Source organism: Sphaeramia orbicularis, chromosome 17 (assembly GCF_902148855.1).
Source record: "Sphaeramia orbicularis chromosome 17, fSphaOr1.1, whole genome shotgun sequence".
Taxonomy (NCBI): Eukaryota; Metazoa; Chordata; class Actinopteri; order Kurtiformes; family Apogonidae; genus Sphaeramia; species Sphaeramia orbicularis.
In genome coordinates, this window is record NC_043973.1 from 21,248,204 (window position 1) to 21,268,296 (window position 20,093).

Below are 20,093 nucleotides of genomic sequence, written 5' to 3' on the forward strand. Positions count from 1 at the left end.
AAATTGTATGGTCTTGGAGCGCACATTAATGCAGAGGCCATCTGTTGAGATTCATTAGTAGAGACTCTTTATGTGTGTCATAATTCCTGATCCTATAAACGTGTGCTATCCATGTGTAAGTACACCTTAGGGATTTCAGGTGTGTTAAAACACTTTGCACTTTAATTCCATTTCACAAACCAACCCGAACTGCCACTTTTGCCAGAAACTTTCCAACAGAAGAAACTAAATAAAATTATCGCAGCCCACATGTATATATAGTGTAGTTTAAATATCTTTAAAGTTGTTCTATTACACCTACTGAAAGTGATCTTGACGCCCTTGAGCGAAAACTGATCAAAATTAACTCCACCTCCACAGCACAACAAAACCTACAGGAACCATTTTTTAACTCCGTTTAGGAAAACAATGTGCTGTAATTTACAGCCTCTACCAATATGCGATATTTAAAACAGCGCTGACATTATCAGATCTTTACAAGGAAACCAGAGGGACATCTAAGAACTGAAACTGCAAAAAGAAAGATTAAGGAAGTAAAAAAAAAAAAAAAACGCCTTGTGTATGGACAAATGAGTTATTTCTAAATAAAAAAATAATCTTGTCAAGCATTTGAAAAATAATCTAATTTTAAAGAACTTTTATCTTTGTTTTTGTAACCAGCAGAGGCACAATTTTACTTTCCTTATTTTATAGGTGAGGAACTTCTCTATGTAAAAACAATTTAAGAATATTAAGCTGTTTTACATAACCCTATGTTTACTGCTTGTAATAAGAACAAATTATCCCTTTCCTTTTTTTTTTTTACTCAGTTTTTTCAGTGGCTTTGGTTTAATTTGAAATGTAATTAGGCAAAACATGCCTACTACCCTATCGGCAGATATTTATTGCCAAATCTGAAACAGTGTGGCTATATTTAAGGGTATTTGTGATTATTTGTAGGAATATTTGGCTTCTTCCTGGTAGGGCTGTTTTTTGCAGTGTAGACATTAGTTTCTTTCCCTTTCAGCAAAAGCATTTTACAATTAATGACTTATAAGATCTGTTTACACCTGCAGGAAATGGATCTATTTCTGGAGAAAGGATCAAGATGAGTCAAAACCGACATCCTTTAGTTTCATCCACTCATTTAAGCAGAAGATTGGTGTCACCTTAGACATGTGTTCTGTCCGTGCAAAAAAAGAGAAGGTCATTTTGGTCATTTGAGAGGAAACCAGAATCATGTTGTGGGAATCTGTGCCAGCTGAGAGAAAAAAAAAAAAGTTTCTTATGAGTCCTGTATCTGCTGTGGGACTGGAGTGTGGGCAGATCACGAGGCTCAGCCATCGACCCGGACTGGCTTTCAGTGGACAGTGAAAGGTCTGGGCAGAAAGAGAGAGAGAGAGAGAGAGAGAGAGAGAAAATAGAGTGCAGCAGAACGGAGAAAGTGACCCAACTGCAGGCTTGATTGATCTGCTGAGAGGAGAGAGGCAGTTTTCACAGTTTGCTGGGTTCTATCTATCCACAAACACTTCACAAACACACACACGAGTGCTTCTGCAAACACAATACTGACACATGTGCACACTAACAATACACACCAACTACATGTGCATCGCTGCCCTGCCTGTCAGATTCCCCAGATATCACACTCGACAATATAATGCGCAGATAAAAATGCAGGTCTGAGGTCGATCCCGTTATGTCACAGTAATGTTTTTCCTCACGTCAGATGAGTTTTCTCTGACCTCTCCAGCTTGCCGCCTCTACTATCCACTTTGCGGTAATTGCACTCTCATGAACTGAATCCTGCATGTTAGCTAATGTTCTCCATACACCTAGTCCTTGATCTGTTAATATGCAGCACAAGGCAGTAAAGGTTTATCATAACGCGCTACAGAAACAAACAATGTCAGTCATGAAGCAAATTAAACTGTTTGCAGGTTATTTTTAGAGGAGTGTGGACTTCCCTCAACTGCAATGATAAGTTCAATAGAAGGAGGAAACAGTTACAGATAAACAGAAGGCATCTCAGTCTAGCTCCCCCTACCCTCTCCCTGCTCTGACTTTGAAAGCCCTTAATGAGAGAAAAGTGTCTGTATCGATTCTCCCGCATTCTAACACTACGTGATCGAAGAACAAAAGAGAGGAAAGATACAAGCACAGGGAGGAGGGAGAGAAAGCAACCTATTGAAGAAGCATCCCAATACTGCAGGCAACTGAGGAACAAAACCCCCTATATAAATAAAATAACTAAACAAATTAAGAAGTTTACAGCGAAAACTGAGGTAGAAACTTCCATAAAACTGTGTGTTAATATGTTGTTATTATTACCACTGAGTCAGGATCGCTTTACAGACATGGTGGTTAGGCTGCAAATTAACATTAAAGAGGTAGCTTTAATTACCTCCAACATTCCTCTCATCTTTCAAATCATTGTTTCTGGTCTCAAAAAGTACACTTGTGGTTAAATGAACAGTACGACTTGAAAATAGCCTTCCAATTCAATTCTATTGTCTTTTTCACTTTACTGATAGTAAAAATACAGGTCAGGAAAATGGTATAAAAACATACTTGTAGTCACACACACTCCTGGGAGGTTTGTGTAGTCTACTAACCTTCTTCAAGGGCGGTTTTCCACTACACTTCAATGTGGCCTACATTGATTTTCCACACATCCTCTCTAAATATGGATTTCCCCCCCTTTTATTTTTTTACTCACCATCAGGTTGTGTTTATCTTATGTTGCCTGGAAAGCCAAACACATCCACGCATGAATGGGTCTGTGTATGTAGTACATGTATGGATTTTTGAGTTTTGTAACCACACTATAACAGATTGTAAACAATGCCACTTACAGTAACAATAGGAAAAACAAGCTACACAGCTAAATAATGCTGTAAAATATCCCTACGATGCTTTGTTTTTAGAGCCTTGGATTCTCTGACCACACTCCCTCGAGCTATACTCCCTCTTCCTCATTATCCTCTCTGTCCCCTTTCCTGTCCCTTGTCTCTCGTCGTCCTCATCCCTTTCTCATATATTCTCTTATTCCAATTAATGATCTTCCTCCTTTAGGCATCCGTTGTTTCCATAGGAACAGTGCTCTGTAGTCGATACTAGTCGTCTAGGCAACGGTGAGCTGAACAGGAGGCTGTTTGTGTGTTGTGTCTGCACAAATAAGTTTGCGTGCAAATGTCATATTCTTATCTGTCTGGCCTTACCCCTCTTAGTGGTGCAGGTAAAAAAAATATGTTCTGAATTGAGAGTTTTTGTGTTCCTTCTCTGACAGTTTAATTTTACCTAAGTTTTTTTCATATGATGTGATGAAAATATACAACAGGCTGCACAATCCAGTTCTGTTGTGAAGTGATTTCCATGTTCCTGCCGATTCTCCTTTATATTTTATCCCTTAATACAGCTCACATATGCACCATTATATTCTAAGTCTCTTACTCTCACACACAGACACACACTGCTGAAGAGCAGTCCCTTAAGATTTTAATCTCTGTCCTGAGAGCAGATTTGATGTATTGTATGTTTGTGAAAAGAGGCAGAAAATCTGTCTGCACTATTCACTAACAGTAATACAATGATCAGGTACAGCACAGATGACACAGAACTGTAGGATTGAGACTTATGCTGTGTGTATTAATGCATGAGTTGTGCGTATTAAAGCATGCTGTCACATTTGCGAGATTTAGCAGTGAGTCATATCCAAGACAGTTGCATGCGCCGACCAATGTCAGGACATCAGTGGACGCTTTATATCCAACACGAAACAGACCATGTGTCAAAGAGAGAGAGAGAGAGGGAGAGAGAGAGAGAGAGAGAGAGAGAGAGAGAGAGAGAGAGAGAGAGAGAGGGGTTGTGAAGAGCAGGGATAAAGGGGGTGGAGGGGTGTGTAAGAGGGAACAGAGGGATTGTGTCTGGCTCCAGGGGCTTCCCTACTCACAGCTGGGACAAAACCTTAACGCTGGATTAGATTAGAGTAGCCACAGAGGGACAAAGAAGCCATGAGGTGAACAGGGCAGACGGGGATGAAACCAGGCTAAAAGACAAAAGAGAACACGATAATATATATAGACAGAAACTAGAATCCTTTTTTGATTTTTATGACTCACAACATTCAAGATCAGCTGTCTTCACTAAAGGGTCACTAATGCATTCTTCAGCTAGGACACAGAATATCCTGCATGGAGTGTCTAGTTCTCTAAATGCCTCTACAACGTGCTTACCATGGCATACTATAAATCCATCACAAATGCATGTATGTCTTGTTTTGGCGGCGATGGTATGTGTGCGGTAGGCCATCTGTCAATGTGAGTGTTTAATGTATGGAAAACTGAGCACGTGTAGAGAATCATGCCTGAGCTGTGTGAAAATCTCTAGAGAGCTTGGAGGCATTGGTTCAGTGGTCTACCCCATAGCACACACACACACACACATATACAGATACACAACAATTACATGTCGGGATGTACTGTATATTATGTGGATTTATTTATACACTGACGCTTATAGAGGTGTATGCACGAGCACCAAAATAAACGAACACAATTAAAAAGCTAAAAAAGATGCAGTACAAGCATACACAAGAGCACTCAGCAACCTGTCTTTGATCCCATTCCCATCTCCACGCATGCGCAGTGTGAAGTGAAATCACCCACGCTCCCTCTCCGTCACGTGTGCTCCACTGCTCTACTTTCCCTCCACTGGAGCTGGAGAGAAGAGGGCTGATGGGGCACCCTCAAACATATACACACACATACACACACACACACACACACACATACACACAAATATGCCAAATATGCAGTTGGAGAAGCACACACAATTTCATATACATGAATATGCACGCATGCGCATAAAAGTCACAGATGCAAGATGAATAGATCCACAAGGTTTGTAGACACACAAAAACACAAGATGTAGGAAATTTCCTGCAGCTATCCAAATGCTTCAGATTTAACTGTCTTTATTGTTTGAGAATTATAAAACCTTGTAGTATTTTTTGGTACTTAAATTGTCCCGTTTAACATAAAAAAAAAACATTCTTGTGATGTCTTTATGATAGTATAATAAGGATTGTTAGAGAAAACAAAAATAAATATAAAATAAAAATTGCCTCAAAAACCTGTATTACAGATGATTAAGTTCAGCACTTGGCATCCACACATCACATATGCACTTGATGTCAATGAATGGATACTAAATTTAGGCATTAATAGTCTGAACTCTTCAAAATATCAACATTAAGAATGATAGTTGAGGAAAAGAATCATGAGTCATGAATTAGTAGGGTTTTTTTTTTTTTACATATAGAAGATGTCCTGCTTCTTCTATTTAACATCAAAAAAATGAATAGTGGTAAACTTTGAAAAACAAGTAATTTTTAAAATCCCTTTTGAACTATGCTACCATTTACACATATAATGTTGGTGTATTCAAAGTACAAAATTACAAGTCAAGACAGTTGCAGTTTATAGTAAAGATAGTAAAGCATCAGCGGACTGCATCTCTCGTCCCACGTGACAGATATCACATCACCTCGGGATATTTCACCTCGTTGTTCGAGAGGGAGGTGATAAAGTATTAAAGTCTGGTCATGTTGAAGCTACAAAGACATGTTCAGCAACTCTGAACAGATCACGAACAGAGAATCTTACCACAACATCACATCCATGACTTTGGGATATGAAATTGTTCTATTTACATGTGTTCACAATTTTAGAAAAAACTGCAAATTTTTTCAAGTTGTAAAATTATCTTTTATATTAATATATCATATGTATAAATGACAGCATAATTCAAATGATATAAAAAATATTACTTGTTTCTCATCACTGGCTGTAGTACAATTCTTTTTCCAAATAAAGTCCCATGTACAACCAGAAGGAGTATTCGTCTCGCTGTATCTATCTTTTTAGGCATTTAGCTTTAATAGTGACAGTGACAAGGGCGGGAGAAAAAGAGATGGGATGGCATCCAGTGAAGGACCCAGGCCAGAAATTAACCCGAGGATGGCAGTAAAGCCTTAGCCAATGTGGTTTGCACTCTTTAAGGTGAGCCAACAGAACGTCCATTACCCAGTCATTTATACTTGTGCTTTTTATGAGAACGTACTCTACAACGAGAGTGTGTGAATGTGTGAAAGAAGAGGGAGAGGGGAAGAGAGAATAAAGTGGATTGGTATAATCCATTTAACCTGGCACAAAGAGTTCCAAATGCAATAAAAAAATAAATAAATAAATAAAAAACCCACACACCTACATCAAGTCACAGAAAGTACAGTGAGAAACTCACACAAATAACATGTGAGGACACTTATTTATATACCATTAACCCCTGCAACAAAATATATAAAACTAAATCCACCACTAAAACCAAGTCAAACAGCCTTCTAAATGTCCATCTGGATGCAAAGACTGGTCAAAATGTCTTCAATTTGTGGGTCATGTCCTTCCCTCAGCGGTTAAAAATTAAAACTCTCACAACAAAATCACAAACACATACACACTGAGCATTAAGTGTGCACGACGGAACAGTATATCGCAAATTCTGAGAAAGAAGGCTTCAGGTTACTGTGGATGTGGATGACTGAAAACAGACAGCATGACTGTTCTTCCATTTACGTATGTGTTTGCATGTGTCCTAATATGAATGTTCCCCTCAGGCCATCTTCCCGGCAGGCGTCCAGGCTTCCCGGTAATGGAGCAGGGGAGAACTCTCCACAGCGGGAGCCAGGGACAACCAATCAATGTCAATGAATCTGTCTCACTCTCTCTGTGCACTGAAGCAGCTCTGGGTGATGTCATGACACGAGCTTCTTCACGGTGATGGGTGGGTGGGTACACAGTCCCGTGTTTACTGTTACATCAGCGAGGTGGAGGTGGGGATTCCTAATGGGTTGAATTATAATATGTCTCACACATAATGAAAAGGAAAACTCTAGGCATTCAAAATCTCAACTGTTTGGGTGCCTAAAAAATTAAGAGTGCCATAGTGAGAAGCTTGAGAAGAGGTGGTCCTGGTCTAGTCCCAAAAGAACTCTGGAGCAGGTTTGTTTATGGCAAGAATGTGATGTGACCTCCGTCCACCTCTTACAACTACCAGTTTTACTCCAGAAGTTTTAGCTCCTGTATCAAGGCGTGCATTGCATACTAAGGTGCAGCAGAGAACATAAACTGTAGCAGCTTGCACAGTAGAAGAAACAACTCCACGTTAAACTGCACAATAAAGCTTCTCTTTTACAGAATTAGACACTAGTTCAGAATTTATACTGCAAAAATCAAAACCTTACCAAGTATATTTTTCTCATTTATAGCCAAAATATCTCATCACACTTAAAATAAGACATAATCACCTAAAGAGTAACTTTTCAGTGAGATATAAGAACTTATTTTTGGACAATAGATCTTGAAAATCTTGTTTCAAGTAATCTTTCCAAGATAATTTTCACTTGTTCCATTGGCAGATTTTTTTTTTGCTTAACTCAAGCAAAAAAAATCTACCAATGGAACAAGTAACAATTATCTTGGTAAGATTTCTTGAAGTAAGATTTTCAAGATCTATTGTCCAAAAATAAGTTCTTAATGGCTGTGGCTCAGTTGGTAGAGCGGGTCGTCCAATGACCAAAGGGTCGGCGGGTCAAATTCTGACTCCGACTGTCCACATGTCGAAGTTGTCCTTGGGCAAGACACTGAACCCTAAATTGCTCCCAGTAGGGCCAGGCAGCGCCTTGCATGGCAGCAGCCACCCACTGGTGTATGAGTGTGTGTGAATGGGTGTATGTGAGGAATTGTAAAGCACTTTGGGCACCATGAAGATGTAGAAAAATGCACTATATAAGTTCAGTCCATTTACCATTTAAATCTCACTGAAAACGTACTCTTTAGGTGATGATGTCTTATTTTAAGTGTGATGAGATATTTTGACTAGAAATGTGAAAAATACACTTGGTAAGATTTAGATTTTTGTAGTGCAGGACCTTCTTCTTGAATTTACTTTCTTGCTCCCACATCAGACACATATGGCCAGAAAGTTGAGGGAATAACAAACAAGCATTCTCCCATGATTTATAGTAGTGCATCTTGGATCACATGGTTTTGGTTTAGTTTCGATGTGTGAAAACAAACAGAACCATAGGGAAAATGCTCCAAGTTTAGAAATCCATCAAAAAAGTTAGTGTGGAGCAAGTCAACTACAGGTGCGTTTGGTTTGTTTTACAAGTCCTCAACACACAGAATTACGTACACTGGTGGTCAAATCTCAGATTTCCCTCCTGCAAGTTCTTGTTTTTTTATTTGTCCCATCCCCTTGTCTGTTCTAGTAAGAAAGCAACTAGATATTGAAATTTGAGAGTCATGGAGTCCAACCGCTGATTATCTATGACCCTTTCCCTGTACCTGTGCATTTCAGCTGCAGTCCAGGTAACTCATACTGGTAAACACTGGGTCATGCATCATTGCCAACACTGATAAGAATAAGGAGAACCAGAGTGACCTTATCTGCATTTCATCTTTGAGACAGTTACAGTCATGGAAAAAATTATTAAACCATCAAAAGTCATCAAAAACAATGGTTATGTAATCAAGTACTAACTCCTGTGTGTATCATGTGACTAAAACTGAAAGAAAAGAAGACATGGAATGCCTAAAAGCACTGTTTTTGGCAGTACAATGCCATAGCTATTGATGTAAGAACTTAAGTGATTTTGGTTTTTATCAAGAAAACCATGGAAAATGGCTAGATATCAGCTCTTAAATTAAACTCTTATGAGCTATTTTTTTGTTATCATTATATTTGTCCAAATAAATGTGCCTTTAGCTGTACCGGGCATTAAAATGAACAAGAAATTGAAAAAAAAAAACAAGAGTGGTCCAATAATTTTTTTCCATGACTGTACACTAAGAAAGAGACTTGGTTCATGTTTTGGAAGGGATGTCAACCCATTAAAGGTCCAGTAAGTGTGTATTCACATTAAATCTGTGTTGGAGTGTGTGTTGTGCCATTTATGAGTTAATGGGAGCTGACATTGCACACTGTTGCCACTGTAGAGGAGAAGAGGAGAGCCACTGAAACCACCAGGAGAGACTGAGGATTAAAACAGAAAATTCACACGTTCTCTACACAGAAATCAGTGGATATGCTGTTCATGAGGGATAATGGTAACCAAGAGAGTTGATGAAGGTGATCCATTTTTTCCACATATCAGAAGCAGAAAAGTAATGTATGCATGTCAGTTTCTTTACGTCACATATTACTGCCTATTGTTACAGCTTCAAGAAGACGAGTGACTATGGACGCATCTCGTTTGTCTTAATCCTCATTTTTAACTCTCAAGGCAAAGTTATTCTTCCAAAAAAAAAAAAAAAAAAAACAACACACTTTCAATTTAGTTTCCTTCACTAATACACTAAGCAGAATTACCATACTTATCAATCTTGCTAATTTTCCAGACCTTGCATTATCAAGGTTCTCTACTTCAGTGCCCTTGAGCACAGAAACTGCATCCCTACAGCTCCAGGGACGCCGTTCTTCAGCTGACTCTGCACTTTGACCACCTAGCGCACGAGGTGAATTTCTGCATCTAAATACAAAAAGCATCACAATAAACCTCACTCCATAGTCAGCGCTTTCAGCAAGTCTGATAAACAAGCTTAAACATTTCAAGTCGTCTTTACATCTCTGAACGAGCCCAAGAACTAGTCCGTACCTCTTTAAACAGGACTAAAGGTTAGCAATTAAAAGTGTTAGTCTGAGATGATATTCAACGAAAGTGTCTCCATAGCAACAGTAAGAGTGATTCACAGAGCGTGTCAGGCTGTGAAATAAATTTCACAGCTCAGTGCACCACGGCCTCTGCTGTGAGATTTTGTTTGTGTGCATGTGCATGTTTGCATCTAAAATAAAACTGTATTTGTTGTTGCACCTATTGTACCATGATGCTATATTCAGGTTGTGTGTCCTTGATAGAGAACAGCAAGGAATATATGAGAATGTCTGTGGTTTAGTAGGTTTTGAGCAGGTTTACTGTGTACATTATTGTGTTTAAATACTTCAATATAATCTGTGTGGCATTAATTTTAAAAACAACATATATGTGATTTAATTTGGGAACAAAACTTCAATCTTTTCTCCTCACTGTACCTCTCTTATCCTTTTCTCAACTGTTTGATTGAATGTCGTAGGTGCATTCCAGTGTTTTTCTTCCTTTAGAAAATATTTTCAAAGCAGATTTTAGATTAAAGTCTGCTGCACTCGTTCCCTCCCTTCCTCTTTCTCGCTCTCCTTTCCTACCTCCATCCTTCGCTCTCACACTGGCGCACTGCTCATTAGCTTTCTGTCAGTCTCGGTTTCTGTCTCCCACTCCCTCACTTTTTTTCTCCTTCAGCAGCTCCCATGCTCTTATGTAGTTTCCCATTTTCTCACTTTTCATTTGTCTCACTTTTCCATTTTTTTCCTCTGCAATCCCTCTTTTGTTGTCTGTTAGTTTTACAAAAGCATCTTCTTCATCCACCCCTTCTTCAGTCAGGCCATTTTCCTGCTTCTCTGGAGATGCTCTTGCTTTTCTTTCCTTCTCACCTTCTTTCCTCCCTCTTATCTCTATCTGTCTGCCCCATTTTTATTTTGAGAGAGTGTTTCAGTTCGAAATGAAAGTGCTCTCTGAACTCACCTGCCACATTCCTGCCAAAGATACACACATACAGGAATCGTGACTGCTATACCCATGCAAACTACAGCGAAAGAGCAAAAATATAACAGAGGACTATCGACGTCTTCGTGATCACACACACACATACTGTACCAGTGTTTCTACACACACAAAAGAGATACACAACATAAGCATTCACACACAGAGCACGGCAGCACATAGACAACATTAGCACAGTCACACATTACCATTTCAACACAGCCTAGAGCGCAGAGCAGGTGAGAGAAACCAAAGTGGAAACGAGGGGAAAAGGGAGCGAGAAGAAGAGATGCTGCAAAGAGAAGAAGGTGATGACGAGCGGGAAGGCACTCGACTCTCTTGCTGTAATAATATCTGTCTAACAGGCCTGATTCGTGAGTTTAGCTTCGCTTCTTTTGAGAGGAATGCATATCCTCCCATCTGTCCCCCAAAAACACTCACTGATCCTTCGTTAATACTTCCTTCTGTCAGAGGAAAATACACAGGACACACTGCCTACTCTTTTGTATGTGTTTTTGGAGGGGTGTTTGTTACTTCTGTCAGATGCTGTCCTTAAATCTTGGCCCATATAATGCACAGTATACTCCTTTGTTTACTTACGGAATCAAGCTTGTCTCATGTTAAGCTTGCAGCATTAAAACCTGAGTCAATTTGGGGAGATTAAAAGACCCCTTAAATACCGTCAGTCTGATAACATTTTTTTAGAGCTCATCTTATCTCAGGGATGATGCACGCAATCCGATTACCTGCACAAGTTGTTTTTCAAAAAGGGACAGTCAGAAATTCACTCACTATATGGCTACAACCAAACTACTGAGTAATCTATTAATCTTCTGCTCCACAATTAACTTATATTGGCTCTACAATATAGTTAAATAGCAAAAAGAATGATTAGATTTTCTGTAGCCCAAGAATCTGTCTTAATTTGCTCAAACCCACAAACTAAAATGCAAAAAATGATTAAAACTAAAATGATGAAAATAATGATTTAATTGGCTGTTTCACTAATAGTATAAAAGCAGCTGACTTGGTCAGTATGACGTCACTAGCATTATCATTTGGAGGAGAGTGGAGCTGGGAAGTGTGAGGGATGATGGGTAAAAGTTGTCAAGTTAATGTTACCACCATCTTAATATGGCTTATTAGCGCACCAGCTCCATCAAAACTTTTCTTCTTTGCTAACATTTGCTATAAGTGTCTAATTTATCAGTGAAATTGTTATTTTACAATGCTACACTGACCTTCGGCATTAATTTGCTAACACAGGTTGCTTGCTTAGTTCCATCCATTTATAGCCGTACTAAATGGTCTGCCCAAACAAAAGGGTTGGGTTTAGTTCACATTAATTTGCAGAGTTTGTGTAATGGGTTGTTTAGCTGCTGCTGAAGTAATGACAAGGAAGAATCATCAAAAGTCAGTGAACAATGCGCCCTGCCTCTGACCTTTGATATCCAGTGAGTCTGATTTACACAGATACTTTAGTTATGCTAGAGTGAAAATGTTTTTGATTCATTATAAAATTCTGATGGGACAAATTAAGCTGCCACACTGTAGGCAATTAATATAGTCAAGTCTTGTCAATATTGCTGAAATAACATCGAAATGCAGATTTTTGAGACCAATAACAACAAAAAGTCACTATGTACAACTTATGTATCCAGAAACCAGAGAAAACACTGGGAAAACTTGCAGTTTTGTTGCATCTCCCCTACACTTTATAATAAAAGGAGAAAATTGTTATTCAGATTGTCGAACGTGATTCTACCTAGATGACCCACCCCTACCACTATGTTATTGTACCAACCATACTTGTAACTAGGAAATGTTGAGCCAAGTGGGCTTCATTAAGCTGCCTGTGTATAATAACAATAATGTACAACTCACAGAACCTAAAACATACAAATTAGCTTAAAGATGATAATGCAATTCCAAGTTAATGCATATTAGCATTAGTTAATGTCGCTACAGTTATACACCTGTTATCTTAACTAGGTAACAATAAGTTTCATGAAAAATTTGCAGAACAAACTCGTCTTCACTCTTGATAACTAACTACTTCACCACAAATACAATAGAAAAAAAAAAAAAAATCAATAACAGAGGCTCCAAATGATTTACAGATGTATACAATTTGTCAATCACATTTGTAAATCTAATCCCACTTGGAAAATATCAACAATGTCTGTTTGCCCTAAAATCTTATTCACAGAGGAGTAATTCCCACAAGGGCCAATGGCTGATACATTAGAGGATCAATGTAAAGTAAATGAGACCAGATGAAAAACTTTAACTTCAGAAATACCTCTATAGAGAATTTCAATGGAAGTAATTTGGTGTTTTTTTTGGACTGAGCCTCTAGTACCTACCAGTGACACTTCCACAATAATTTCAGTTTCAAGCCACACTTGCTGACCCTTTCAAAACGCCAAAACACCAGTGCAAAAGCTAAATTATAAAACTGTGCCAGTAGTCTACTGTTTGCCACATTTTTATTGTAATATTTATTGTAATATATGTAGAATGTTGAATTTTAATATGTTAAATAAAAGGCCATCATATGCTGTTCAATTCTGCATTAATACAAACACTTAGTCTGCTCGAGCAGCTTCCATTTTTTTCTGCTTCCATTTAAATGAGTCACACTTTCTCACCTTTACCACTGCTGCATTCATAATCATTGAGTATTGAAGTCAGTAAAATACCTAAACTACACCTATAATTACGAGCTTCACTTGGAATTATAACTCATTCATCAGCGCTCGAAATGCTGCAGTGAGTACATCAGGAGTAAGTTAATAGTTCTGTTCTCTTGTCTTAATGTGTCAAGGTCAAGCGTGGCTAATGGCCAAAACATTGTCATTGTCACATTGACACAGTGGTGGTTAGTGCCGCAGTCAGCAGCTGAAGGGCACTTGACGCTGGATAACTGATGGGCTGTGGAAATGCAGTGGAAATACAAAGTGCCTCTATTATGATTTCACCATCAGAAAGAAGTCATTTACAGATAAACTCCTATTCTACCGATGACAGGCAAAGAGAGCCAGTAAGATTGGACCAATTTATAATTCTAGTGTGTCTTGTATTATGGATATTACTGCAAAGTAAAAAAAAAAAAAACATCCCAGTGTTTCAGAGGTATCTTCCAACTCCTTGGTGATAAAAGTGATAAAGGTAATGGACGTTACTTTGGTATTATATGACACAGGTTAAACTTCAAGGTTGTCTCAAATACTGTTTATACACTTCATGTTTGGAGGACAATGATCACAAGACCTCTACAAGAAATTGAAACACACAGGGGGTAAAAATTCAGAAAATGAAATATGTCAAAATACTTATTTCAAATACAGATGTTGGAAATGGAACAAACTTGAGCCAAATTAACGGCAGGAATGGAAAAAGATCTCTTCAAGGTTCACACTGTACTGACAATCCCTCAAAACCACAACAACTAAACATATTCGGCCTGTGTAGTTTAGACGTGATAATTTCAAATGACTTCAAAATGACACCAAACAACTGAAAATTAGTAAGTTTTATATATATTCTAGCTTATATTAGATATCATATTATTGTTTATCTTTGTGGTGGCACAAAACATAATGTCGGTCCTGTTTTGTTTTTTGTTGTTTTTTTTATAATATCGTCAATCCCGCATGCTATGTCAGAGAAGGAAAAGAAGTTTAGAAAGAGGATCAGTTTTCTATAATGTTTTATGCACATTCTGTTGAAAGCTCTTCTGCAGTTGCTGAAGATTAAACATCTACATGACTAAGGCACTTGTTGAACCATTTCTTTTAGCTGATTTTTTTAGTTGCTGAACTGGAATTGTTTCAATAAAAATGGGATCTAAGAGTTTTAAAGTACCTCAGTGAGTGCCTTGTGAATGAAAGCGGTGGTCTGAGGTGACACCTTCCAAGGGGACTTCTCCTCCACCATGATGGCATCGAGTGTGGCCTTTTCCAGGATGACATCGAAGGATGCATCAGGGAAGGAGAGCTGGCGCACATCCATCTGGTGCCACGTCATCCCTGGGCAGTCGCTGTGCCTGGTACGCATGGTATTGATGCACACTGAGGAGTAATCTATATTAGTGATGGAGTGGTAGCCGGCTCTGTACATGTCACCACTCATGCTGCTGTTTCCACATCCTGGAAAAACAAACAAGAAATAAGTGGCAAAGAAAGGTGAAATGATAACAACAATAACCGTAATTTATGGGAGATACTCCGCTAGGATAACCCTGATGTTGGCTGACTATTTCCATTGGCATTCTTCTCTCCCCTTCTATTATCATGTTAGTGTTTTCAAAAGCCTGCTCAATACATCAGACAACAGAAGAAATATACAGTTAACCAATCCTACAAATCACACAACATATGTGTTTTACTGTAAACAAAGACTGTTGCAAAAAGTCAATAATAAATGTTCAAAAAATATAAGCAATGCAAAAAGTAACAGCCAGGAACAAAGTCCAAGGCAACATGACAGCAAAAACACTTACAGGGACAATGACAACACGTTTGGATCGTTTGGATACTTTTTATACAGATCTACATCATTACTTCAGGCCCTTATTTTTTATTTTTGACCCAGTATAGTACACAATACCAAGGTTTTCTCTTCTTCAGTACATGTTTTAGTGTTTCACGTGGCATTTTCCTTAGGATGGATTTGTAGATTGAAATGCCAGGGCTCATACACCCAAAATCAACAAAAGATCTCCCATCCCTGCTTGCTTCCACTTAGACATACTTCTCTAGGTTGCAGAGATAGCAGCATAAACAGGGATGTACTCCCCCTCATCTGCTGGGGGTACACTAGGGCATTCCCAAACCAGTCTATAAATGTTGTCCCTTTGGTATGTTCTATCTTCCCTGGGGCCTCCTTGTGGGGTTATTCCTGAAAACCTCACCAGGGACATGTCCTAACCCGATGATGAACCATCTCAACTGGATCCTCTTGATGAGGAGGAGCGAGTTCTCCCCTCTCCCTCACCTTAGCTTAGTGCCACCCCAGACAATTTCTATTTATTTAAAGAATTAAAACAATCCAGAGTTTGCCCTTACAGTAGAAAGTTAAAGGGTGCTTTGTCCAGCACTGACAAAGTGCTAAAAAGCTGAATCCCATGTTTGTCATGACTCAAACACTCCATATGTTTCCAAGTATGATTAAAAACTGGTGTGATCAATACAGCAACAACATGGGATGAAAGAGCCAGTTTAGCATGACAACAAACAGTAACTGCGAAAACCTCCTGTTATTTTTGAGACATAGACACACACATCCATAGAGTATATCTGACCAAGCTGCTGTTCAGTCATGAGCATCAAGCAAAGATGGAAACCTCCCACTCCAGAGGACCATATGGGCCTCCCATAAAGCGCTTCCAGGAGGCACAGCCTATTTTCTACATGTTAGACAGGCAATAAGGTTTCAACTTGCAGCTCATCACAGGACAACACAGCTGGTAGCCAAGGAGAAAAATAAAAGATGACAAAAGAAATGTGAAGATTGCCTTTCATGTAGCATGACAGGATGAAAATAATGTACTGAATGAAGCTGACTCATTTGACCCAAAAGGTGAAACATCTTTCTGATAAGATGAGTCATAGACTGTAAAGATGGAGGAGGTGTGGGTGGAAGAAAATGAGCCTGACAGGTAAAAGATGAAGAGGAAGAAGACTTGTGAAAGAAGGATACACACTCCACATGTACATATTTTGTTCTAGAGCTCTGAAGTATAACAATGCATAGTGTTGTTTTACTTTATGCTCTATTGTTTATTTTAGTGTGTTGTAAGTCACATTCTTTACAGACATATCAAAAAATACTAAATGAAATAAATAGTTGGACATGTTGGATATGGTTATATTAACTTACACTTTAAAGTCAATTTAAAAATGCACGTTTGTGTTTGAGACTATCCGCCTGGGGTGGGAGAGTGTGTGATGGGCGGGACTGTGACTTCAGGAAACACGTTGGCATTGACACCTCCGCTGCAAACGTGTGGCTGCTGCTGCTTGTTATCACCTTACTGCTTCTACTAATTACCAACCTGCAAAAGCTCTAAACATGTACATGAGTGTGGAAGACTGATTCAGTTAGCAGCCTCACACATAAAACAACACATTTTATCCTATTTTCATATGCTCATGTGTCAGTGTAATTTATGTAAAAACCTTATGTTTTGCAGTTAAAGCAAGCATTAATTTGGGCATGTACACATATGTACAGATAACTGGGATAAAGACAAAGGCAGTGGATGTGAGTTCAGACCAATAAAGAGTAAAAATGAGAAAAGACAGCACTGCAATAAAAACATTTACTGATCATAAAGATGTCAGCTTTAAAACAAGAGGGAAGTATAAGCAATAGATGGTAAGAGTTAAGGACATGGACAATGTTTAAGGACATGGACCATAGTCAAATTGCACAGGCTTAGATAACCTGATACAGTATTTCAAAGATATGTACCGCTACAAGGCTTAGGCACAGCAACCAAGCCATTTTGGGCAACATCTAAGCCAAATCAATGCAAAATCAATGGCAAGCATAAAAAAAGCTACAAATGACTTTTCCTGGATTTAATGGTTGTAATTGATCCTCAGTCGAGCTTTTAGCAAGTTTTGTTTTTTTCAGCTTTTGGATGTTGTTTGTTTTTTTACCTGCCTCAGCATTTCCCAGGTTTGGAAACATTGGTACAAAATGATTTGATACATCATTGAAAACTTTTCTTGCTGGACAACTCCTTAACACTTCACCAATGCACCTAAGGTTTTATGTGGAAATGAGTGCACAGTTTTTGGTCAAATAACATAAAAATGTCTTGGGGGAGGACCATCAAATCCCACAAACACATAACCCTGCACACATACCACGATGACAGCTCCAAAGATAGCCAGAAGCCTTTGGAAAACCCCACACACCCTGCTTGAAATTTTATAAATTACATGGTGTAATGAACTGTTGTTGTTGACAGTTGTCACCTGAAGTCAGCACAACATGCACTGGCAAAAGAACAAAATGTTAAAAGCAGCTGGTATTAGACAAGGGATCAGTTTTCTTGTAAGGATATAAGGGCATTTGCTGACTGCTTGGTCACACTGTTTACTCCAGAAGTGACCAACTTCCTAAATAAGGTATGAGAAGCATTAATGTTAAGGGAAATATGGAGCATCATTTCACAAAGAGGAGTCGGTTAACGGTAAAAGCGAGGTCTGTTGCCTTGATTCATGTCCAGGTTTGGTGCTCTGCAAAAGTGGGCTGTCTCTGCTGCGCTCCCCCCTGAAATCCTCACGCAATCCAGACATTGTTTCCAAAGGGTTCTCCCCGCTGACACAGCTATGTGTGTGTGTGGGTTTTCTTTTTCCATGTACTCCAAGGAAGGGGTGTCATATGACAGCTCATTCCTAGGGGTTGTCACGACAATTATAGTTGCCAGGCTGTCATCAAGGACACTTCTCTTATTTTATCTTTCTGACATCAGTTGGTGGCCCCCACAACCTTTGACCTTCATATACACACGCATGTTCATTAACACACCTGTACAGAGCTGCATTGTAAGCATTCCATGTTATAAACACAGAGGTTTGCCAGTGTCTATTGTCTGTCAGTCTGTGAATGTGCGATGGGGGGATCCTGGTGTATGTATCGTCTGTGTTTACAAGACACAAGCTTATTCGGGACGGCAGGCCAGACCAGCGTAAAGCCTGGAGTCTGTTTTTTGTCAGGAAGCTAAAACCTCCTGATAGCCAGAGAGTGCATCCTAACAGGATTATCCAGAGCAGCAGAGACAGAGACTAAAGTTAGAGGTGTCATATCACCTCTTTCCGCTGGCTGAGTGTGTGTGCATATGTGTGTGATGGAAAATTTGAGTCCTGGTCTTAAAAAGCATCATACCACTTAGAGCAAATGTGCAGAAACAAACTTTGGTTCACATCCTTCATCTATTTGTGACATTTGTAAACAGTTTGTTGATTGCAGTGTGCATGTTTGTCTCTCTGTGTCTGTTTATATTGGAAACTATGCACAAACAAGGTTTTAAAAAAGCAGAGGACCAGCTGTTGGAGCTGGGAGGACTGTTGGCCAAACATGGAGGTGGTTCCTTCCTGCAGTCTTGGAGAGATGCTTGATCTAACAATGGTGTCAGGTTGCTTGACTGACTTGATAAATCCTTTGATATTCCAGAAAAAGCTTAACATGTGACTCTCACAGCAGTGGATTTTTCTTGCACTACAGGAAAGGAAACCTCTGATAATCCACTGGAACATCATAGCGTGCATCTGCTGCTCCTGCTTTCAAAACACTAAGAAAGTTATTTTCCGGAATTATACTTTTGTTAAATATTAGTACAGCAAATGTGCAGATTTCTTAATTGACTATAAAGATTTTCCTAAAACAATTAGAAAGGATGGGATGGAATTGGAGAGTCTGCGTATTAAGTTTTATACCCACTGATGTTTTTGTCATCTCTCCTACCGTGTAGTACATGCAGTCTGACATATAGTATATTCAGAAAGCGCTGTTGTGAGATATTCATTAACACTTTAAAAGAATGAGCCAAGTGATGCAATAACACTATTGATTATTTTAATTGCAACAGTGGTCTGGTCCAGGCCAAAAAAATCATGGTAGGAGTTTGATTTATATTAGTTTCATTAGTTCACAGTCCAATTAATCGAATCTTACCCAACATCAACTGCAGCAGGTTTGACCTTTGAGCTATCAGATGACCTCCTTCCACATAAACAGCAACTCTCTGGAGTCTATCTATGGTCAGGAGGGGTGGTGGGTGGGGAACCCCTGCCAGTGAGCCAGCGGGGTGAAATATCAAAGCTGCTATCTCTGAGCTGAGCCGAGCGCAGCAGTGGAAACTCCATGATGTCAGAGGCATGTGGGATATTCATTCACATCCCAGATTGGTTTAGACACATTAAGAAAGCGGACCGTGGCCAGCTCTGATGAAAGGTGATGTCCACATGTGATCTAGCAACAACACGGAGCCCACCGCCCCCGCTGGTTTTGGGCTAGCCCGGGGTAAACTGATGCCATGGTGACGCTTTGCAAAGTTCAACTGCAACTACTGTAAATGTCAACAAATAAAAATTAGATGTGTGGATTCTGTTTGTGTACGCATGTCCCTGTGTTTTGTTTTGTTTTTTGCTATGGGAAATGCAAACCCATTAACACATCACATCTATTCTGGGTCACTGGCAATCTATAAACCCAATTAGGTATGAATTCAACCAATAGTTTTGCTGCTACAGACATGTGAAATTTCACCCATTATAAGTAAATGGGAAGGGAAAAAAAGATTTTAAAAATTTATAAAAATTTGAACTTTGACCTAATTTTCCCAAAATGTAATTCCATCTATTCTGGGTCACTGGCAATCGATAAACTCAATTTGGTATGAATT

General features: G+C 39.0%; 1 protein-coding gene across 1 annotated transcript in view; it reads right to left on the reverse strand.

Moving 5' to 3' along the window:
- ece2a (endothelin converting enzyme 2a) overlaps positions 1-20,093 on the reverse strand; it is a 97,563-nt gene that overhangs the window by 36,998 nt on the left and 40,472 nt on the right. The window contains exon 3 of the mRNA XM_030160929.1: positions 14,540-14,823. Within this exon, the coding sequence (XP_030016789.1) occupies positions 14,540-14,823 (284 nt within the window). The remainder of the gene's footprint in view (positions 1-14,539; positions 14,824-20,093) is intronic.